The 23,214-nt window shown below is 41.2% G+C and overlaps 1 protein-coding gene and 1 pseudogene across 1 annotated transcript in view; both read right to left on the reverse strand.

Annotated features, from left to right (window-relative positions):
* Positions 1 to 23,214, reverse strand: part of CACHD1 (cache domain containing 1) — a 164,825-nt gene that overhangs the window by 15,054 nt on the left and 126,557 nt on the right. Inside the window, exons 12-19 of the mRNA XM_066625926.1 lie at positions 20,441 to 20,558; positions 17,939 to 18,107; positions 12,031 to 12,173; positions 11,037 to 11,218; positions 9,631 to 9,741; positions 4,150 to 4,272; positions 1,135 to 1,234; positions 912 to 1,028 (exon numbers count right to left, since the gene is read on the reverse strand). Coding sequence (XP_066482023.1) covers positions 912 to 1,028; positions 1,135 to 1,234; positions 4,150 to 4,272; positions 9,631 to 9,741; positions 11,037 to 11,218; positions 12,031 to 12,173; positions 17,939 to 18,107; positions 20,441 to 20,558 — 1,063 coding nt within the window. The remainder of the gene's footprint in view (positions 1 to 911; positions 1,029 to 1,134; positions 1,235 to 4,149; positions 4,273 to 9,630; positions 9,742 to 11,036; positions 11,219 to 12,030; positions 12,174 to 17,938; positions 18,108 to 20,440; positions 20,559 to 23,214) is intronic.
* Positions 6,699 to 6,818, reverse strand: LOC136650150 (5S ribosomal RNA; annotated as a pseudogene).

The raw sequence follows: 23,214 nt of genomic DNA on the forward strand, positions 1-23,214 counted from the left end.
TGCACTGTATCCAGCGTTAGGTAGGGTTGCAAAGTGGCTCAGCCGAAGGTGACAGGAAACTCTTCCCCTTAACCCCGGGTCAACCACTGCAGCTCCTGTGGGTCTTCTTGGACTTGTGCCTAACAAGGTGGCACAAGTCCAAGGAGAGCGGAGTGGCTTGGAGCTAATCCGCACTGCTCAGGAACGGGCGTTGGAATCCAGCATCAGTAACAGGGGTTGGGATCTGGATTCCAGCCCCACCTCCTGCTCCCCACACACCCCCAGGACTGCCCTCCACCTGTCCTCCCCCACCCTGGAACACCACCCTCCCGTCTCCTCCCCACCCACCCTAAAGCCTTGCGTCAGCCAAGCTTGGCTGGCACAAGACTCACCCTGCAAGCTGCCATGGAGTCTGGATTCAACCTCTGTGTGCCAGCGCACCTCAAGAAGGCGTAAACGTGCTTTATGGCATGTTTGCGACACTTGCGCCAATCTAACTCAGGGGCATCCAAAGTTTTTGGCAGGAGGGCCACATCATCTCTCTGACACTGTGTCCGGGACCAGGGGAAAAAAAGAATTAATTTACATTTACAAGTGGAGAGAGCCCTCATCGCACAGCTCATGTGAAAGGTCAAACAGTCGCCTTCACACTGAGAGCAGTTGCATCAGGCCAGTGCGAGCTCCAACAAATCTCCAGAGGCTCATTGGAGACTGGGGGTTCCCTGAGGGCTGCATTGAGAGTCCTGGAGGGCTGCAAGTGGCCCCAGGGCTGGGGTTTGGGCACTCCTGGTCTAACTCATTGTGAGGATTGTGCTGTAAGTCGATTAGACCAACATTTCAGGAGTGTGTTGGCATGTACAGCATCCTAAAACAATCAATAACTACTATTTTCCTACACGAGGTCTATGAAAAAAATATAGCCAAAAACATACCGTGAGACTGGTATTAAATTTATAAAACCTCTGCACTGTTCTGTCACTGAAACTGTTGCAAAGGTTTTTCTTCACAAAGTTTGGATGGTTCAAAATATCATTTGCTACCAGAGGTTCCTGCAAAGAAAAAGTTATATTGTTAACAATGCTGCAGCCCTACATTGCTGCTATCAAACTCAAACATATAAACGTAGTTCAAACAAACACCATGACTGGGCCGAACCTTGTGTGTAATATGTTGCTGTTCGACTGGAGCATGGCCTTTGGGATCAATAAGAGTTGGGTGTGCCACAAGATATCCTCTGTCTTCCATAATAAAGCACCTGCCAAGGAAGAAAACGAAGGTCAGATTGTGTTCAGAATGCTTAGGTAGGGTTGTGTGTATCCTGCAATTCCGCATATAGGGAGGGAAAATGAAAAGCAGAAATTGATTCTGATCACAAAATTCAGCATCCACCAAACATCAGTTTTATTTACGTAAAGCAGAATTCCTAGTTCAGTATGATCAGCAATAATCAGGTTCTTTAGTTTCAGTGGCCTGAATAGGTTACCTCAAGAAGAAGCCAACGCAGTATAAATTATGCAAAATAAAGGGGTGTCTAAAATATGCTTAATTTGCATAAGTTGCACAGGTCATAAAATTGGTGCTGAATTTGGATCACGATGCAAAGTTTTATTATAATTATCATAATCTTTTAGTGTGGAGTACACATGGCATTGCTTTCTTAATCTTCTTTTAAGGTTGTAGTAGATGTTACGCTCCTCTATTTGTTGATTTATTTTCCCTACTTCCAACTTAAAAGCCTCTCTAGTCTGGAGTATAAGATCTGTGTGTGACATCTGATATAAAGATCTGATATATTTTGGGGATCAGGAATATACATGTACAATGGGTATGTGTGACATACATTATTAAGACACACACAGGTTAAAAATCACATTCAAAGAAGCCCATACGTTCCCATGACTGCAGCTTCTAGACTGGCACATTCATGTAAGCTGCCAAAAATACCTTTTTAAACCCTGTCCCCTTGTGTATGGAAATACTGTCAAGAAAAATTAAACATTTACACAGAGCAGAGAGGTACTCTAGGGCAGGGGTGCTCAATATGTCGATCGCGATCGACTGGTCGATCGCGAGGCAAAATGAGTCGATCGCGGAGCCCTGTCTCTCCAAACTGTTAATATGCTCGTATGACAATGAGTCATATGAGCCGCTAGCTAGACTCTAGTCTAGAGGATACTGCCTCAGTGTCACCCCCCCGCTCTGCCTAGATGTGGTGCCGACCCCCCCTTCAGGTGCCTCTGCGAGGAAACGGCTCCGAACTCTCCCTCCACACCCACAGTCACGTGCCGCCAGAGCCGTAAAGTAGCGCGGCCTTCGCGACAGGGTGACAGCCAAAGGGTGCGACTAGGAGTGGCTCCAGCGCGGAGGAGGCGGGGATGCCGTGAAGGGCGGCGGGGAGAGGAAGGCGCGGCGCAGGAGCGAGTGAGTACAACGCCCGTCCGCGAGCCCCTCCTCCATGTGAGCATGAGGCAAGGAGGTTGACGCCCCCGCCCGCCCGCCCGCCGCCTGGGAGTCTTGGAGCAGCACCCTCAGCCCAGCCCGCCTCCCCACCAGCGGCGGCTCCCAGGTGCAGAGCCCAGACCCACAGCAATGGCGACCAACACGGCCGAGAGGGAGATCCTCCCCACTGAGCTCCAGGAGGTAAGGAGCGGCCGCCCTGCCTGCCTGCCTGCACCCTCCTCCCCCAGGCCCCTCCTCGCCTGCCCGCCGCTCTCATCTCCCCACTGCAGCCACTGCTCCTGGGCAGGGCCCTGGTAGGCAGTGGGGCTTGCTCCCAGGGAAGGGTAGACTGCAGCCTGAGCCCGATCCTAGGCATGTCTACTCAGGTGTAAGGCCCATTGTACTCAATGGGGCTTACTCCCAGGTAAGTGTGGCTAGGATTGCAGCCTCACAGCCTAATCCTAGGCATGTCTACTCAGGAGTAAGTCCTGTTATACTCAGTGGGGCTCAAGGTACACCAACATACATTGTACACATAAATGTTATATGTTATGATGGCATGAACATTGTAAAAAAACTCTGGTAGATATCCGGGCCTTGCTGGGTTTCAAAGTAGCTCTCGAGCCAAAAAAGTGTGAGCACCCCTGTTCTAGGGCAACCCCTATGCAGACTGATGGGGTTTGGGCAAACACACTTCTTGGTGGATTATAACATTTGCATCTAAAATATAGACAGAAATGTTCTTCAGTTAATACTTGTGAAGTCCAGAACAAAATCCATGCACATATATTTTTCATATGACTGTGAAGAAAAGCATGAAGGCTCCTTGACCCTTCAAATGCTCTGTTGGAGAGATGCTGTGTGTAGGTCTTTTGTTGAAGAAAACTATCAGGTGATCTACAATATTCTCCTGTAAGAGATACTGTGTACCAAAAAAACCACACAGTGCTTAATTTTGGTCCAGCTTTCTTTGCCAGTCACTTAATTTAGTCTCTACACTCCTTGCTTCTGCAATTACTCCTCCCAGTCCAATTTCACCCCACCTGGGGTAAATCCTGAGACTCACAGAGGTAAGACCCTTCTACGCTATGAGGCTAAAACTAGCAGCCCTCCTGCTTCTCGTCCCTCTGTCCGCACTCCATTTCTGTAGTCCCAGGCACCTGCTCTTTCCCAAGAGGAGGAAAATTAAGCAAGACCATAGGGAGCAAGGCTACAAAGGCAGAAGGATCAAGACAATTTTGGTCTCTGAGAAGGGCACTGGAAGAAATCACCACTGGCAATGTAATGATCCTGAGCAGTAGATGTGCTGAAAATCTGTGAGATAACCTTATAGGTGAGTATCTACAGTACATATAATTCTGTCATAGCAAAGTGTGCCTTCATACATTTAATGTTCCAGTATTCAGACACTCAGTATTTTTGTGCTTTTAGTTCTTACACACATCTGCACCTATCAAGTATCTCCAATAATTATGATGATGCTTAAGAAAGTTTATGCTGTCAGTTAATTCCTAAAATGCCACAGCACACTATTCTACAGATTAAAATTAGCTAAGATTTCCACAAATTTAGTGAAGTTTTGCCTTTGGGTTCCAAAATTCACAACAGATTTGACAAGGAAAATAAATTTAATTTGCAATGCAATTAGTTCAATTTTTTTAAAAAATGTTTTAATGCAGAATTCTAAAACAGATTATTATTAAAGCAAAGCTATAACACACTTGGGCTGACCTTATTTTATTTCCTCCATCTTGGTTACAAACTGGTAACAGGTCCATTAGTACCTTGTAGAAATACCTCAGAGTGAAGTCGACGCCCATTACAGCTACAGAATGGCCTGAAGACATTTGTGAACTAGAAGGATAAAAGTACAGGCAGGTCTTGAGAGACACTATCAAGAAAACATACAAAACATTTCTTATTTCACAGTGCCCAAAGTAGCATCAAGTGAAATGCAGGCTGCATATTTAGACTCAATGAAGAGTCAGACTGTCCCTTAGCTCATAAATTATAACTTATTAACCTTGGACTTGCATCAGATCACTGAAGCAAATGTTCATATCTTCGCTCATTTCAGCTGAATTTCCCTCATGGTGACTAAGAAAAATGTCAACTGAGTAGGAAAGACTAACTAGAAAAGCAGCTAATCCAACACTCTTGTACTGACAGAGTGAACAGTGATTAGTAGCCAAAGTGATATACATTTCAGAATGCAATGCTGATGAGATTCAACATGAAAAATATACAACTTATGTATGAGGTTGAGGAAATATGGCATTTTCAAATGAGTGTGAGATGAAAAGGGATGGTTTTTCTTTTTTTTTGCTATTTCCCCCCAATTTCTTTAGAAAGCATCTCTATAGAGGGGAAAGCCAGGAGCCACTTGATTACTTTTCTTGAAAAGTGTCAATCATAATCTTTTCTCTAGTGCAAGATGAGCCAAAGACTGATGGTGAAAGGAAGTTAAATTTTTCACCTTCCATCATGCATGTCTTATATGCTGACAAGCATATTAAAATGATCTAAAGTTGATGAGGTTATCATTGTCATTTAACATTTCAGTAACCTAACTACAACAGTGGTGTATTCCAGGTTAGTTTATCTGACTAAATACTATCTCCAGATTTTTGGCAGATTAGAACCCCCCATTTCGTCTGTAAGTATGCACTGAAAAAGTAGATAAATTCAAAGGTACAAGTAGCAGCTCTCCCTCCAAGATGCTTGTACTGCTGAACCCCTGAAACTGTGGGTCTCTGATGGTTGCATAGTTTATGGCTGAACCAGACATTAACCCAAAGACTACCTGTCCATCCAGCTACATAACTAGGAGTCTCAATAATGAACCAAGTAAGTCTAACCATGGAAGTTAAGCAATGTACGGGATGTATTTTATTTGGATTTTCCATAAGATTTTGGTTGCCAAACATATTAACGTGTCTTTTCTAAAACTTCTGGTACTGCTAGACTGGTAGTTAGGAAACTCGGCCAACTGCAATCAACCTGAAGCTCAGTGAAATCTAGTCAAGCCTAAAAGTCAGAAGAAGATTCCTAACATTTGTATGCATTTGGCAACTAAGTTCAGAGGGTAAAGCAGTAACACTTAATATCTGCGCTGCAATTTATCTTGTATTCCTTGGCAGTACAATGATGTCGCTCTCCAGGGCATTCTATTTTTGAGCATTCTTCAAAGTCTGTCAAGTAACTATATGGATTCATGAAAAGTCACACAGAAGTCATTCACGTAAGTTTCCTTTGCCAAAAAAATTGATCTTAACAAACATTCTCTTTACAAAAACAGAGCAGACCCACAATGTGGAAGTAACAGACACACACTAATGAGTTGATGTTTTTTTAAAAAAATCAATGCCAGTGTTCATTAAAATATACCAATGTCAGATCAACTACAAAAACAACACACCACCACCACCTCAAACTGTAAACAAATAAAATAATATAAATCCCATGGCTCAACAGAGCCTGCAGGTCCCTCCAAGCATTACACCAGTTACAGAAATACTTCTGCCTTCTGTGGTAGATGCTGTTTAAAGGATCAAATTCCTTTCAGCTTCTGGGGAACTGCATGGCCTTCAGACCTTCTGCTTATTAAAATTCTTCACAGCTTTTCACTTATCTTCCCATCATGAGAAAGGGAATATAAATTCCCTGTAAAGATGCTAACATTCCAAGTAGCTGACAGCTCTCTTTCTCTCTTTTGGATTAGTTTTCTAATTCCCATTCCAAAGCTTTGGTTTTAAAATTAATATGGACACAGCATAACCCACCCCAGCCAGATTTAAAAAAAAAAAGAAAAAGATTTAAGCAAAAATGAGTTGACATTCAAATGTTCTAATTGGTTTGTGGATAAGTCATACTTTCTGAGAGGGACTGTCTTCTGTCACGTTAACTGGGAACACAGGAACAGTCACAGGGACATAGGAAGTTGTCTTTGACCAGGTCAGATGCAAAAAATGGAAGAACCAGGACCCCAGAGCATGAAACAGAGATAAACCTCTATGATATGTTACATAAATAATAAAAAATGAGTATGGGATTGCACAATGTTACACGTGAAAGCATCTGGAGATATCTGGAGCATCTTACATGCGAAAACATCTCTATTCCCAAATAGAGGCAACAGGCTAGTTTGAGAGCCCCCTACAGCAGGTAAAATGCAGATGACAAAACTGCATTCAATAGGAAAAGTCCCCCTATCATTTTCATCTGATTTCAGCTGCATCTGGTTTGGTTGGCAACCTTCAGTCTCAAAAGACTATGGTATAAGCCTACAGCACCCGGTATTCCCAGGCGGTCTCCCATCCAAGTACTAACCAGCCCTGACCCTGCTTAGCTTCCAAGATCAGACGAGATTGGGCATGTGCAGGGCATGTAATGGAATAGGAAAAGTACTCTAAAGCTAGCCCAGAATCAAATGTTATTGGAGCCTATGAAGGAAAATACTTTCTGAGTCACTGATGAGCAATGCACAGGATGAATGCAATATCCCTACAGTAGAAACACATGTTGTAAACAATGAACTGCAAATAATAAACATGCCTATTCTGCACAAAAACATAATGCAGGAATTAGGTTTACGTTAAAGTTAGATAACTTTTGCTAATTTTTGCCCCTTCCCTGTCAGCTTCCTATGCCACAAGCCATCTTGCTCTGGAAGCTCCTCCAACCCCCAAGGAATCAGAAAAGGAGCACTTCCTTCTCTACATGTTTCATTAGGATATAATCCATTCTGTAGAAATGTCCTAGCTCAATTCTGTTCTTCTAACATTTCCCTACTCATATTACATACTGTCAGTGTTCTCATTCCCTTGAGCCAACATGTCAGTTATTTTCTTTTCCACCCATTTTTTTTAAACTCTGACAATTTTTATTTTTAATGGAAGCTGGAAATTCTTACATTATCATGAAAAATTCTTATACCAAGGAAAATGAGAGACTTGGGTCAGCAAGCCTTACCTGGACACAGTCATGATAATTTAAACTAGAGAGAGACAGGACAGTGAGAGTACTTGGTATGTGTTGTGTGTGTTACAGCTTAAAAGATGCAGAAGTAGCAGGAGCTGCTGTGAATAAATGATAACATCTTGCCCATATGTGGAGGTCTGCTGATACCCCTATTTTGCTCTGCAGCTCAAGACTACATATTGTTGCCTTAGCAACTGACACATCAAAGGCCTGTAAAACACAGTCTTCGGGAGCCTATACTGGCATACTTTTAGTTTGCAAGGGGAAAAAAAAATCTCTTTTCTTCAATCATCTGGTCACACTATTCTGTCCCAAATGTTAAAAGAAATGAGGACATTAATGAAATGTTCTCCCCAAAATGGCTGCAGCTAGTTCACAAGAAGCTTCATGCAAGTAAAGAAACGCTTCTTTTGGAAGTTCAGTAGTTGATTTTGCACCTATGGAATTGGCTCAACTCGGGTTGAGCCACATTTGATCCCCCGTTGAGCCACATTTGACCCAACCTGAAGCTTCAAAAGACTCTTTTGAGGCTCGCAGAAGCTGTGTGTACCCCCCATAGGCCACAGTGTGTCCTCTGGAGGTTCTAGAAAGGCACTTTCAGTTTTCTGCTAACAACTGTAAGTGCCCTTCTAGAACCTCCCCTTTGGAGGCTGCATGCAGCCTCAAAGGGTCTCACAAAACAGCTTCAGACGCTCAGTGGACCCAGCATGATTTGGTTTCACACAGAATTCGGTATCCACAAGGGTTCCAGAAACGGAACCTCTGCAGATGAGGGTCCGCCTCTATTAGTGTTGGAACTATTTACCATTGTGGCATGGTTGCCATTTCCATCTGCTCAAGACTGTATACTTCACCAGCCGTGTTCCCTGTAAGCTGTGCACTTGTACAGCTCCAAGCTGAACTGTGCGACATGGAGCTCAGCAACCCAGAAGTTCAGCAACAACATGTGACATCATCGCTGAATGTCCACGGCACTGTGACAGTCATGACATCACACACAAGAAGAAGGGGTCCACACACTGGTATGGATCCTTTAGAGCAGTGTTTCTCAAACTGTGGGTCGGGACCCACTAGGTGGGTTTCAAGCCATTTTCAGGTGGGTCCCCATTCACTTCAATATTTTATTTTTAATATATTAGACTTGATGCTATCATGGTATGTGACTGCATTTGGGGGAAATGTTACAGACCTGTACTTTTAACAAGCTACTATGTGAATTCTTTTAACAATGATAGTAAAAAGGACTTACTCCTGGGTAAGTGTGGGTATGATTGCAGCCTAGGATTGTTAAAAATTTTCCTGCTCCATGACAACACATCTGGTCATGACATCATTTCTGGTGGGCCCTGACAGACTCTCATTCTAAAAAGTAGGTTCTGATGCTAAATGTGTGAGAACCACTGCCTTAGAGCAGCGGTTCTCAAACTCTCCTAGAGTTCATGAACTGCTCTAAGTGCTGGTGGGGGTGGGGAATGGTGGCGATGCAATCCCCAGGGAACATCCTCCCTAGGGTGCCAGGAGCCCGTGGCTGGTAAAAAGTAAAAAAAGCTATTGTGACCCACTTCCAGGGTGTGATCATGAAACCAGAAGTGGGTCACAATTGCTTTTTTACTTCTGTGGAGCAGAAGGCTCTGCAGAGTTCCTCACTTCCCAGGGAGGCCAGCAGGGACACAGGTAAGGTTGAAAAAATCCCCCGTGTCCCTGGTGGTAGCACGATCCTTGCTACTCTCACTCCTTAAAAGGGCAAGGACAATGCTTCTTATGCTGATGGGTCACGACCTACCAGTTTGAGAACCACTGCCACAGAGGAAATGTAGCTCACCAGTACCATTTGTAACCAGCAACCTTGTGGGTTCTGTGGATAACATAGATAGGTCTACCACAGGTCTATGTCTTCCTGAATTTCAACAATACTGGAATGGGAAATCTCCATGTGATTCATGCAACCAACATGGTTGCAATATGTAACTATGAACATACATATATGTAATGCCCCTTGTTTATAATAGGACAGAAACATGCACACACTGCCTCCATGCAGAAAAATAAGGTAAAACTGAAAAGGAAAATAAAACCAGAGTAATATTAATATCTGACTTTGATTTGATATTATCATTTTTTTTCCTGAACTGCTCAAGATTCTGTTTTCCAAGGCAATTTGGTGAGGTTCTTACATCAAATGTTGGCCAATTTTACTTGCAAAGTATCAAGCCCCACCCAAAACAAATTTACCTTGAAGAATGAACCGTGTGACTGATGGTAACAACATAGCCAGCTCCTCCAACATCTAAGTAGGGCCCAGTCAATGTAATTAATCCTGGATTTGCCACTGCATGGAGGTACCTAATGGAAAGCAAAATAAACATCTTTAACATAATGAAATTAATTTATTGACAAAAATGTTGCAAAACATCTGGAGTACAAAAAATGTAGTCTTCATATACTTGGTTATACACGGTTAGCACATTCCAACCATGTGCAAAGGGTATTTAATTCTCCTGTGCATTTGGAGGTCATATTCTTTCTTAACTATATTTTATATTATTTTTTAAAGGGTATCTCCCAGTCATTGTTTTTAGATTTTGCAGGATTATAATGAGAATGTTACAGCGATTCAACTGATAATGTATACATTAATTCATGGATTTGTTCCAGTGAAGAGCTGTGCTCTGAACATGGAGGGCATTTTCTATTCAAACAAACCTCTCTGAGACTATCTGTTGCTTTATTATTCTGTCATATTCCTTGCTGCTGTAGGGAGAACCCTTCTGGGTTTTCTTTTTTTATTTTCCATTTTAAAATATATTGTTTGAACACTGATCTAATTAAAACAGGGTTTCTGCAGCAAGCTTAAGATGCACTGTTCTTATGTAAAAATGCAAATATTTGAACTCTGGAGGAAAAAGGTAGCTGAGGACTGGTTATTCCATTTCTCTTATACTTTTTGAGCTAACAAAAAAGAAGAGGCACACCAGTAGAACTGACACCAGCAACTGACAGCATGAGTATCTTGAGGGGAAAAGCCTGCACTTGGTAATATTCACTCGTCTCTGGCTTGATTTACGGTCCCCACCTGGCTGGCTTATTTCAACAGAACACATGGAAGGGAACACATTCAGGAGTTCCCTTGTGTTTATTGTCTCATTTACAGTGTACACAAAACATTTTCTTAAATCATGTTTGTGCATAATTAATAGATTATTGTTCAACTAGTATATTCTTATGTGGAATTACAGTATAGGAACTCCAGAGAGCAGGGACACTGCAACATGAAATGCTGAGATACAAGATTGTCACGTGAATGTGAAATTCATAATGAAAACCAAATGAGAAAAGCTCTGAAGGGATTTACCAGTAACATTTATTTTACTGACCATATGCAGATGTTTTCATTATTCATGGCTGCACAGAAGGGTAAGACACAGAAGCTTTTAAAAACGCAAACATGTAGTATAATTTCCAATATAAGTTTAAATGTTAAAAACAATGGTATGAAATATTTAACTACTTAAAAATATTTCATCTCTGTTAGTCAAGGAAGACTTTCTATAAATCCTATATAAAATATTCACTCTGGTGCAATATTATCAACCTCCAAGGTTTTCTTAAACCTTTCATAATGGGATCCTAAAACTCACCATTGTCTCCTAGTGGGATCAAATGCTTTGTCCATGAGGGAACCAGGATAAATTCTGAGCACCCCATTGGGCGTTGCTATGTAACGGCGGACAATGTAACTGTTCAAGCTACTCATTTCCATTTGTGTCATCCATTCATCTGTGACGTGACTGGTAGCCATTACTTCATTTCTGACAGAGAACTGCAAAACAAAGACAGACCTAGCAGGGTTCCTTTAAGACTTGGCTGAAAAGATAATAAGCTGCTTGCAGGGTTTCCTAAAGACCCATCAGAGATAATCTAAACCCAATTACTTCTTTAAAATCTTCTCACACCATATGGATCAAGAAAATTAAAAAAAAATGAAAGAAGAGGGGGGAAAAGGTTTACACTAATGAAATATTGTGATCATTACTATGTTTTTTATATTTAAGTTTGGTTTCTATCCCCATTTGTGTTTTTGTTCCTTTCAAATCTCAACATTTAAGTGCAATCTCCGTACCTAGTGTTTGTAACATTGATCTGATCTTTGTATTGTTCACACTCATGATCTAATAAATCTTTCCTTTTAGTGAAAAACTGCCATTTAGTGAAAATCTGCTGTTACAATTTGAGAGTTACTTGGGAACTTTCAAATTGTTTCACAGCATGATCCTAACTGACACCTTTGGAATTCCAATTTGGAAACTAACTAGCTGGGTAGTTATTTTATTTTTTAAACTTAGTTAGCCATGTCCTTTCTACCCTGAGGGAGTAATTCTTACTTCACACATGCTATGTTCATTCAGTCTTCATGGCAGTGGCATGACTAGCTAGAACTATGGACACTACCCTGAGCTCCCTGAAGGAAGGGTGGTATAAATGTGTGAAAAATAAAGAAATAAATAAAATAAAAATACAATAAAAACAGCTCTTGGACATGGCAAGAAACCAAGAAAAGTCATACTTTCTAAAACAAGGCTACCATGACAAAGATGACAGAGGGTAAAAGAAAATACACCTAAAATAACTCACTTTGAGCCCAGGGTTAGCAATGAGGCGTGTGTTGTCACTAAGGTATGCTGTGTAGTGTTCCACCATCCTCTTGGTCTCCGGTTGGCTCAGATGTTCATAAGGAGAAGAGAAACTACCTGCTGACAGCATTACTGTAGGGCTTTCTGGAACGACAACACATGCAAATACTATATACCAGGAAATATAACTAAACTCAGCTATATGAAGAATTAGTCACGCTGGGACAATCTGACATTCTCAAGAAGATGAAAGGATCTGTGCCAATTGTTGTGCATGTGGCCACCAGGGGGTACTGTTGCAACAACTGTGTATCACTCAACCACTACATTCTTCCCATTTCCCCTCTGTAAGGCAAGACTAGGGCTCTGAAATGTAGGAAACATCTGTTATGCCGTATTACAATTGAGTTATTAGATGAAAGAGAGCGGTACACTTATGCCGGGGGGGCGGGGCGGTGACAAAGCAAGATACCTTAGGTCAGTGGTTCCCAAACTGTGAGCTGTGGCTCCCCAGGGAGCCACAGAATCCTAGCAAAAAACTCACTGCCCTATGCAATGTGTAAGATCGTAGCCCTAAAAGCCACAGCCAATAGCCCAGTAGGTCAAGTGAGCCACCTATCGAAAATATTTGGGAACCGCTGCCTTAAATGTTGTTAGGGAGACAGATGGAAGTATGAGAAGAGCATTTACTACTGTGGCCTTTTCTGGGGCCTTTTCACAACCACCTTATGGTGCCTGAGTTTTCAGTCAGCCCATGCAGCCTTCCAGAAGTGTCAGTGGCCAAGGCAGCTGTGAGAAGCCACGAACATTCACTGGCCTCAATGCATATGATGAAAGAAAACTGCATCTGGGTTGATTCTTGTATATATCACAGGCTCTCGATTACTATCTTGTCACAGATGGTATAAGTCAGCATAGACTGGCTGAAAATCAAACATATGATGCCACGATATACCGAGCGAGATTAGTGTAATGATTGGGAATTTTTTCCTCGTCTCCAGATTGAGCAAAACTTACTCCTAAGTCTTTGAAGAATCCAAAATAATATCATTGCCATCATAACTATTTGCATAGATAGTTTTTAAGTAGACATTTCAGCCACGTAGAATGCATGGATAAGAAGCTGAACAGACTGCCTGCCTTGACTTGCAATGGTCCGGGGCTATTTCCAAGATAGTATGGCAATAAATAGCCATTCTTCAGTGAGGAACCACCTAGATGGCTTTAAGAGCTCATGTTCATTTTTAAGTGGCAAAAGGGAAGTAGGCTAGAAGCCATTTGCCCAGAAACCGAACCTCAACAGAAATGACAAAATATACCATGCAGTCAACATTTTGGATTGAAATAATTGTTTATTATTTCTATAGGCTCAAATTAATATTGCAGTATAACTGGGGGCAAAGTGACTCACGTGAAGGTGCCCAATTTTAACACACAAAACTATTTCAGATTTTTTAAAAAAGAGGTTCTACTGAATACAGAAGTTTTATATAGTTGTTACAGTCTCTGAACTCTCCAATTAAAAATATTTCAAAGTATATTCTCACCAGAGTTCTAACTTCTGGCTTCTTTCAGAGGGATTGATGCTATTAAATATTTATAGCTGGGAATAAAATCTGCATAATTCCAAAGTCAACAGGATACAGCATGACTGGCAAGAACTTCAATGTTTTCATGTTATTGCTAATGATTTATCTGACAGCCAGAAAAATCAAGCTTGGCTTTGAAAGCAGGATAACAACGCTACTCAGACCCAATGTATTCTATTTTCTAAAAGTGTCATTATGCAACCACCTTCTCTCTTTCGGGGGTACATATTTTACACAGCCTTTGTTTAAAAAAAAAAAAGTAGACAAGCTTGAGACCCTTTTGCTTCATCACATTTAATCAAGGTGCTGTCTGGTCCATTGCAGAAGGGCTCATATGTGGAACAATTTAAAGAAAACAGGACACTGGAGTAGCAGCAGTGGAATGAAGGGGAGGCAGGTAGATTTTTGCTCTGTTGTGATTCTTCAGGAGTACTGAGGCCTCTGCTGGATGGAAAGCCCAGTTCCCAGAGCTGCAGTGGCACCGAAATGGCAACCACTGCATCCAATGGGACAGAGAAGGAGCGCCAAGTCTCCTCAGGGTAAGGGAACTTACATTTCCTTACACCAGTGGTTCTCAAAGTTTTAGAACCAGGACCCACTTTTAGAATGAGAATCTGTCAGGACCCACTGGAACCGATGTCATTACTGAAAGTGACATGACCAAGCTGGAAATTTTTTCCACAATCCTAGTCTGCAATCCTACCCACACTTACGCAGGAGTAAGTCCCATTTACTATAATTGTTAAAAGCACATATATAGTAGCCTGTCAAAAGTACAGATCTGTTAACATTTCCCCAAATCAGTCACATACCATCGTAGCATCAAGTCTGATACATTAAAAATAAAATATTGAAATGAATGGGGACCCACCTAAAATTGGGTCACAACCCACCTAGTGGGTCCTAATCCACAATTTGAGAAACACTGCCTTACACTGTGTAGTGCCTAGGCGACCCAAATGGGCTTCCTTGGATCTGTGCCTACTATTGAGAGGGCGCAGAATCGCGGAAACCTGTGTTGGGTTTTCCAGGAATAGTGGGGGGTTAGGATATGGTGGCACAGTCTGACGCTGTCTCCACCCCCTCCTGGCATTTCCCCTGCCCAGGAACGCCTATCCCCACCCAAATTACCTCTCCACCATGCGGTGCTTGTCTGGAGCACCGGGCGGTATGTGACTAGCCTCTGCCTGGCACTGGCTCAGCATGGGCTCATTTGCGACAGTCAGTGCTTTTAGAGGACCGGTGTTGGCCCAGTAGGATCAGGCTCTAAGACAGGCAACCCAAACTTGCACTGTAACTCAGTGGTAGATCACATGCTTTGCCTGTTGTACCTTCAGATAGGGATGGGAAAGATCCCTGCCTGAAACCTCTGAGAACTGCTGTAAGTCTGAGAAGACAACACAAAGCTTAAAGCTTTGTATTATAAGTCAGTTTCATACAGCTTATGAAGTTTTGGGATACCAGAATTTGCCAAAAGGTCACACTCAGGAAAGCTCTTGGACAGGACATCTAGCACAATTCCCGAGTTTGTTCACTTGAGCTGAATCTTTGGAACGTTCCCTTTTACGTACACTCTTGCAAACTCTCCTCCAGAATATAACAGCCCTACCCAGTCACATGTGGTAGGGAAAGAGCTTAGAGTATGTAAAAGAAAATCTGCCTGAGCTTTACATAACATAAGAAAATCCCTGCTGAGTTAGGCCAAAGGCCCATCTAATCCAGCATTCTGTTTCCCACAGTGGTCCAGCAGCTGCCTCTGGGAAATCAACAAGCAGGGGGAAAAGGCATACTTCTCTCTTCCAGTGCCCTCTTGCACCTGATATTCAGAGGGATATGCCTGCTGAAGCTAGAGGGAGCACACAGCCTTCATTACTAGTAGCCATAGATAGATCTTTCATGACTTTGTCCAATCCCCCTTTAAAGCCGACCAAGCTAGTGGCTATCTCCACAAGCCTATGGAATTCATTGCCACCAGATAATTATGCATTGTGTGAAGTAGCAGTAGCGGTAGCAGTAGCAGTAGCAGTAGCAGTAATAATAATAATAATAATAATAATAATAATAATAATAATAATAATAATAATAATAATAATAATAGTACAGGTATTTATATACCGCCTTTCTTGGTTGTCAGATTTCTCCTCAGACTTGAATTCAAGGCGGTTTACATAAGCAGGCTGTTCTAAATCCCCGTAGGGATTTTTACAATTGAAGAAAGGTTCTATCTTTCAAGAAACGCACAACATTTCAGATGGATCTTTTATGGTCTGTTATCACTTTCTGGCCTCCAGATTCCTCCCACGCAGGCTGACAAGCAGCTCCTTCATCTTTCCAAGAGCAGGTGGAATAACTCGGCTCAGCTTGTCAGCTGCTTCAAGGTCTCACCATTCACGGTGCCGGTGGCCTCAAACTGGCGACCTTCGGATGTTATCTTCAGGCAAATGGAGGCTCAACCCTCTAGACCAGACCTCCTGCCCTGAAGTACCACCTCATTTAGTTTATCCTAAATCTAAGCTGTTTCAACGAATAACTGGTTCTAGCATTGTGGGAGAGGGAGAAAAGTTTATCCCATCTTCTCTTTCCATTTTATGCATAATTTTATAAATCTCAGTCATGTCACCACTAAACAGCCTTTTTTTCCCATATTAAAAAGCCCCAAATGCTGTAGCCTTACCTCATAAGGAAGGTGTTCCAGCTTTCTGATAACTTTTCCTCTTTTGTACCTTTTCCAACTTTACATAACTTTTTTGAGGTGCAGCAACCAGAAGTGCATATAGTATTCCAAATGTTGGTACACCATAGATTCATATGGGGAAATCTAATATTGCTGTTTTATTTTCGATTTCCTTCCTAGTGTCTCCAATATGGAATTTCAATTATTCACAGGTGCTGCATATTGGGTCAGCATTTTTATTGAGTATCACCGTGACCCCAAGATCTCAAAAACAACACCACTCCCTGGAGTTTTAAAAATCAGGACTTGGGGACTTTTGCTCACCTCTCTGGGAGTTATGATTTCCGTTCAGATTTGGGCAAAGAGAAACACTTTTGGTTTTCTAACACCAAAATACAATCCCTTATCTAACGTACTATTTGACACAACAGAATCTCACAAAAATTTACCTCAGTTCTGCTCAAACACATGACTGTTAATGAATATCGTAGATGCTATTTTTATAACAGCCCAGTCTTATCCTGCATTGGAACAGGCATAAGAACATAAGGACAGCCCCACTGGATCAGGCCATAGGCCCATCTAGTCCAGCTTCCTGTATCTCACAGCGGCCCACCAAATGCCCCAGGGAGGCTGACTGCCCTGTGCTGTATCCAGCACAGTGTACGATCCTGCACAACTTGAAGTAAGGGGCTTTACTTCTCCTCACCCGTGTCCTGCGGCCATCCACCTCAATGGAGTCACTCAAACCTGCACGAATGAAATTGCTGGCACAAATCCGAGTACACTGGGCTGCTCAGGAAGGGGGGTTAGAATCTGGCCTAAGTGTGAGAGGCCAGTCCCACCAGCCTCCTGGGCCCAGTCTACCCACCGGCCCACCTGCCATGCTTTTAAAAACCCTGCCCTCCACCAATCCTCCCCAACCCCTGTGCCAGCCTCCCTTGGGAGGCACAACCTTACCTTTTCTGGGCAATGCGGAAGCTGGATGCAGCCTCCTCAGGCAGGAGCGGTCCTTGCACCAGCACAACCAACTCCTAAAGAGGCACAAACGTGCCTTTAGGCACACTTGTGACACTCCTGGGCTGGCACAAAAGATTTAAATTAAATTCAAGATTTGTGCCGGCCCAATGTGCACTCTGGATTTCACTCTAATACTGATAATTGGATGACAGGTAAATCATCTAGATATTTGATTTTTAGATATTAGATATCTAGATATTAGATATCTAGATATTTGATTAGACATTAGATATTTTATTTTCTTTGTAAACTGCTTTGTGAACTATTTGTTGAAAAGCGGTATATAATAATAATAATAATAATAATAATAATAATAATAATAATAATAATAATCTGCCAAGATGAAGGGCAATTGCTACCAATTTGCACTGAGGTAAGCGCAAAGGTTTAAGCTGCACTAGTATAAATTTAGGTAAACTTACACTGTGGAACAAGGCAGGCTGTGTAATCATCCTTCATTCAAGTAAGTGCAAATAGTTTTAATAATCCTTGTCCCTCATGCTCAAGAACATAACTAGGTATTTGAATAATTATGATTCTGATTAATAATCACAACTGTTTTGATTAATTGTACAGCAAGAGATAAATGGATAGTTGAGTAACAGACTTCAGAAAAATTGCTTTACCTAAGGTTGCCAGCTGTTTGAAATGTAGACAAGCATTGGGCTGACCCAAGAGATCCAGTCGATGATAAAGCAGCTTACTACTAGGTACTGTGTTTAAGTTCTTAAGTTGTCTGACAGGTATTTCTGGCTGTATCACAACAATACACAAAATGAATGATGTGTCTTGAACCTAAAAAAAGAATAATTGTAAGGTCATTAAAGTTAATATGGAAAGCATATCTAATGAGATGGAAAAGTAAAATCTGAAAGCTTTGCATTGTTTTCTTTAATTCCCTATAATTAAAAAAAAATTCTTGGTTTGTCCTTTAACTAGGAAGATCCCTGAGGAATTATTTTCCTTAGTGTCTTTGACATCCATAATTGTCGAACTCCCCATAAATCCAGTGAGTAAGGCTTAAGGTTGAGTAAATGATTTCCAGGTATGTGCAAGTATGGCCAATCTCACACAGAACACAAGATCATGGAAGCTGGCCTTTGGGACGTTCAATGGAAGAACTGATCTCTGATTTTTCCCCCTCTTATTTTTAGAGGAGATATGTGAATTAGTTTTTCTAAATGTACAACAGAATTGAGTTACACAGAATTAATTATTCAACTTAAGACACAGTAACTGTGAGACAGAATGCCATGTGTACAAAAGTAGTTTAGAGATGGGATCTACTATGAAAATGCCCAGGATGCACTTGAATAGCTCCAAGGGTTCACTCTACTGTTACTGATTAGCATATCTTAAAACATTTTGCTCCAAAGATAATTTTAGACCAATGGACTTCAACCTGTCAAGGAACACAACAGATGCCACCCTGCATCACTGGCCCCATGTAGAGCCAGTACACAAGTAATGTGGGTAAATGAGCAGTCACACTACCATAATTTATTTTTTTTCCTGCCTGGTAGTGGCCTCTCAACATGTAGTATTCTGCCCTTTCGTTCCTTTCAAACCAGTTGGAAGAAGAGGTAGAGAGTGGCATGGCAACTAAGTGCATTCATTTCAAAAAGAGGATGATGCAGGTCTGAGTCTCAGAACAACATGATGGCAGCAGAACTGCTGAAACCAACCAGAGTCAGATTGTATCCCTTTTCTGGGTCCTGACCCATCTGTTTAAGACCTCTGGGTCTAGCTACTGTATACAAGAAAAAACCTGTTCTCACCTTCTCTTCACTACAAAGAATGTTGGCAAGCTGTCAAAGAACTATATGAATAAATTATTTCGCTGGTACATTTTCTGTGTTCTCTAAAGTTTATCATGCCAATAAATCTTAAAAGATTAACAACTAAGCTGTAAGGTATTCTAATGTGTTATATCACGATTTCACAATATAGCAAAACAATTCTCCCAGAACACTCATACATAAATACATATACCAGATTATGATACATGTCACCTCTTAAATCTTCTCAGAGTAACGCATTAAATAGTTTTAATTAAGCCTGTGAAATGACCAAACATTACTGATACAAAGCAGTTCACCAGTTTTGGGTAACTGCAAAAAATGCCTACACCATATTGAGTGTAGAGATTGTGTGTTATTATCTTAGTCAGGAAGAATACCCAGATTTGTGCTCAACTTTAAAAAAAACAACCTAAATTGTCTATTTTTCTTTTGTTACCATTATAACATTATAACATTATAACGGTAACATATTACTGTAGCAGGTACCATTATACCATTTCTATGTTACAAAACACAGAAATGGATGCAACCTGCCAAACTCCTGTAATTATGGTTCCCTGCTCTTACAAAGATCCAATCAGCTGCACTGACATTTTAATGTGAACAGAACTCAAAATATATCAATTGCTTCCCATCCATCCCCTTTTTTATACAGTGATGTTAGCCAGCCAGAACACAACGTTAAATATAATAATCTAAGATCTTCAAATCTAGACCTTCATTTTATATGAATGGTATTCTTTAAAAAAAAAAAAGTCTAATTCTAGAATTCTAATTTCTATTTCAAGAAGACACAAGAACATTGGATCCTGTGAAGTAATTTTCCTGCTGAAAATTATTCCCATACCTTTTTTTGTAGAAGTTATTCCCATACCGAAAACCAATGTACATACATGCTTACATCCATCAAGTCAAGAATCCAGAATGGCTTGACATTCTCATACCTGAAAGTGCTGTGACCTTTAGACATTAACCTGGTATAATCTTGACTTTGAAACTCTCACGACAAGAGTGTACCATATCTATTTCTGAAAGCCAGAAGGAGTTCCCATCTTTCAGACAAGTACATGCATGAATGCTTTTGCCGTTTTATTGATTCAGTGCCCAACAATGTACCAGGCAAAATGTTCAGCCCTGGCACAGCATCAGCCAATACCCTGATTCTGCATGAACTAGAGGCCATGAACAGCATCAACAGACTAAAAAAACTCTTGAAAAGTATTAAGAGAAGAGTTCCTGCACTGTTGTAATTAAAATGCTCCAGCATCAATACATTAGCATGCTGTAAAACTGCACCTTGCCACGCAGAAGCAAGCTGTCACTTACCATTTTCCAGGCATAACTCACGTTGTAGGCGTCTTTCCCAATTTCACGCAGTTTGTTTACATGCCAAGACAGTGAGGAGTTCACTGGGACTGTAATAAGTTGACTGCCTAGAGGGAGGCTGAGTTGGCAACAAATATCACTTATTAAACAGGAAAGCAACTCAACACCTCTGTTTACTTTCAAATGAATTACTTAAGAAATGGCTGTATGGAATTTGTTCTTAATTAAAAGCAAGTGGAATGCTTCACAATACCAGTTTGACCTCAAACCCAACTACTACTGGTTGAGTTCTTGCAATTTTGATTGGACAAACTGGTTCCAAGCAAGTCGTGTCTGTGATAAATTCATCACTAGAATGAAATCACTGAAAGCTCTGGTTGCTTATAGCAGCCAAGGTGCAATTAGCTACTTGTCTGCTCACCAGGGATAAGTAGGTAAATGGTAACATGTTCAACCAAGTGCTGAATCAGTTTTTGCCAAGCCAGAAAGAGCACCATGGCACTTCTTCCAGCCTAAAGATCAGGCACTTTTGGAGAGACGCACAGAGACGCCTGAATCTAGAAGGGTGGGTGATTTGTTCCACCCCAGGGGTTCTTAGCACTGAAGAATCTACAGAAGCAGTGGCAGGAGCACTGCAGTATTCATCTCCCCAGCCCTCAAGAATCTACTGTTTTTTGCTGCTGCTTCTGCCAGGCTTAAAATGCCATAAATAGAGGGAAAGCATGGTAAAAAATATGTTACATAAATAAATATCTAGAAAACCATTTCTATTACTTGTAACGACTTTTCTAAAAATATTTAATTTAAAATCCCATTTACTTAAAACCTAAAGCTTTCTTTTTTCAATTGTTCTGATTTGTTGCTTTAAGAGCTGAGCAAATTGCTCACTCACAGAACACAGTAAGTGAATGTCCTACATCTCTTTTCTATTTTGACATGAATTTCTTTTGTGTTCCTAAAGCAGCAAACTGAATGCATCTTTCATTTTCCAAATTGTAAAGGCTAAGGAAGCTTGCCTACCTTACAGAGGTGATGTGGAGATTTAGGTTTTCTAAATTTCTTTGAAGATGAAAAGCCCAGGATGAGGCCAATTATTTAAACCCATTTCTGTCCAGCTGACAGGGGTACACATTTGATCCCTGTTGCATATATACCACATTAGGCAGAAATGGTTTAACATGGAGATTTGAATGGTGAGTGGTCAAATATAAGCAGAAAACAATACACCAGAGAAAACATAAACTCAGGTAACTTGGTGGGCAGGGTTTAAAGCTTAATTACAGTACTAGCCTTATCCATGAATATATATAAGAAGCAATAATCCTGAGAAACCAAAGAAGGCTGAAAATCTGCCATAATTAGCATTATGACACATCAGTAAAACAGTCTAATGCTTGCTGTTTCTGTACATATCATACCTTGCCCCTGGGAGACTGACTTGAAGATATTTTTCCAGGTGCTATCTCTTTTCTCTCTATCTAAATCTACAAGTAAAGTCAAGGGCTTGGGAAGCAAAACAACAGAGGCTCCTTCACTTCCTGGCCTTGTTGCAATGGTCATTAAGGGTTTTCATCACAAAATTCAATAATCTTATATCAAGCCTTTTATGGCCAGGTAAAAACAGTGTCTCTACTCAGTATAACAACACTAGAGAGAGTTTAAAATGGTCAATGTTCAGGAGGGAGAAGTCTGTAAAAATTATTAATGGCCAAATGAGGACAAGAAGTACGATGGTAGAATGGATTTATGAGTCCAGATTGGAGTATGCACAAAGGAGCTTTATTAAAATAGCAGCTGGTAAATAAAAAGGCTGTAACAATAAACTACTAACAATGGAAGACATTTCTTTTTGAAGGACACAATTTCTTTTTCATAGCACAGTATTCTAGGAATAAGTGAATTTTAAAAATTGGTTAAGAAACCCAGAGTAAATATTTAATGGTTAAATGTTCAGACTGTGAGACATGTTCCCAACAAAAATGGATGAAACTAACATTTGGAAAGATGACCAGGATGGTACAATCCACCAGATCTTCACCCGAGCAATTTCCATGGAAATATATGGGAGTTATGTAAGAGCACACACGTATACCTATGCTCTGCCCATGATTTTCAACGATACATTTGCAAACTTCCCATTAGATTGTGCCCCTAATTCTAAACTATGATCAAAGAGTAACACAGACATAGTGATATTGGGCATATCCAGTGGTTCTCTAACTTTTCCGGCTTGCACCTCCCCTGATCCTTGTAGCCATTAGTCATGGCTCCCCACCTCACATCAGTAACCCCCAAAATGGGGGTGAAGGTGTTATAATTATACAGCAGCACTCTGCTCTGCCAGCACTATGAGGCTGTAATCCTAACCACACTTACCTGAGAGTAAGCCCCATTGAACAAAATAGGACTTACTTCTGAGTAGACCTGGTTAGGACTGTGCCCTGAATTTGTTAGTAGTACACCTGGAGGGTTTGGGAAAGGGAGGGGAGGAACTGATAAATTTGTTGGGGGAGGGGAAGACTTTGTTCTGTGTATATCTGCTAATTGCAAACTGATGCAAATTGAGACCTAGAGACTGTTCAGCTGGAATCCTAACCCCACTGTCCCATTGAGCACAATAGGACTTATTTCTGAGTAGACCTAGCTAGGATTGTGCCTTTTGTCTTACAATAGCAGCCAAAAGAGTACCGCCCCCCCCCCTGCCCAAAAAGGAGGCAGGAGGAAAAGGGGGAAAGGCTAAAAAAGAATGGGGATTTTAACTTTTAATCAATTTT

This window comes from Tiliqua scincoides, chromosome 4, assembly GCF_035046505.1.
Source record: "Tiliqua scincoides isolate rTilSci1 chromosome 4, rTilSci1.hap2, whole genome shotgun sequence".
Classification (NCBI taxonomy): domain Eukaryota; kingdom Metazoa; phylum Chordata; class Lepidosauria; order Squamata; family Scincidae; genus Tiliqua; species Tiliqua scincoides.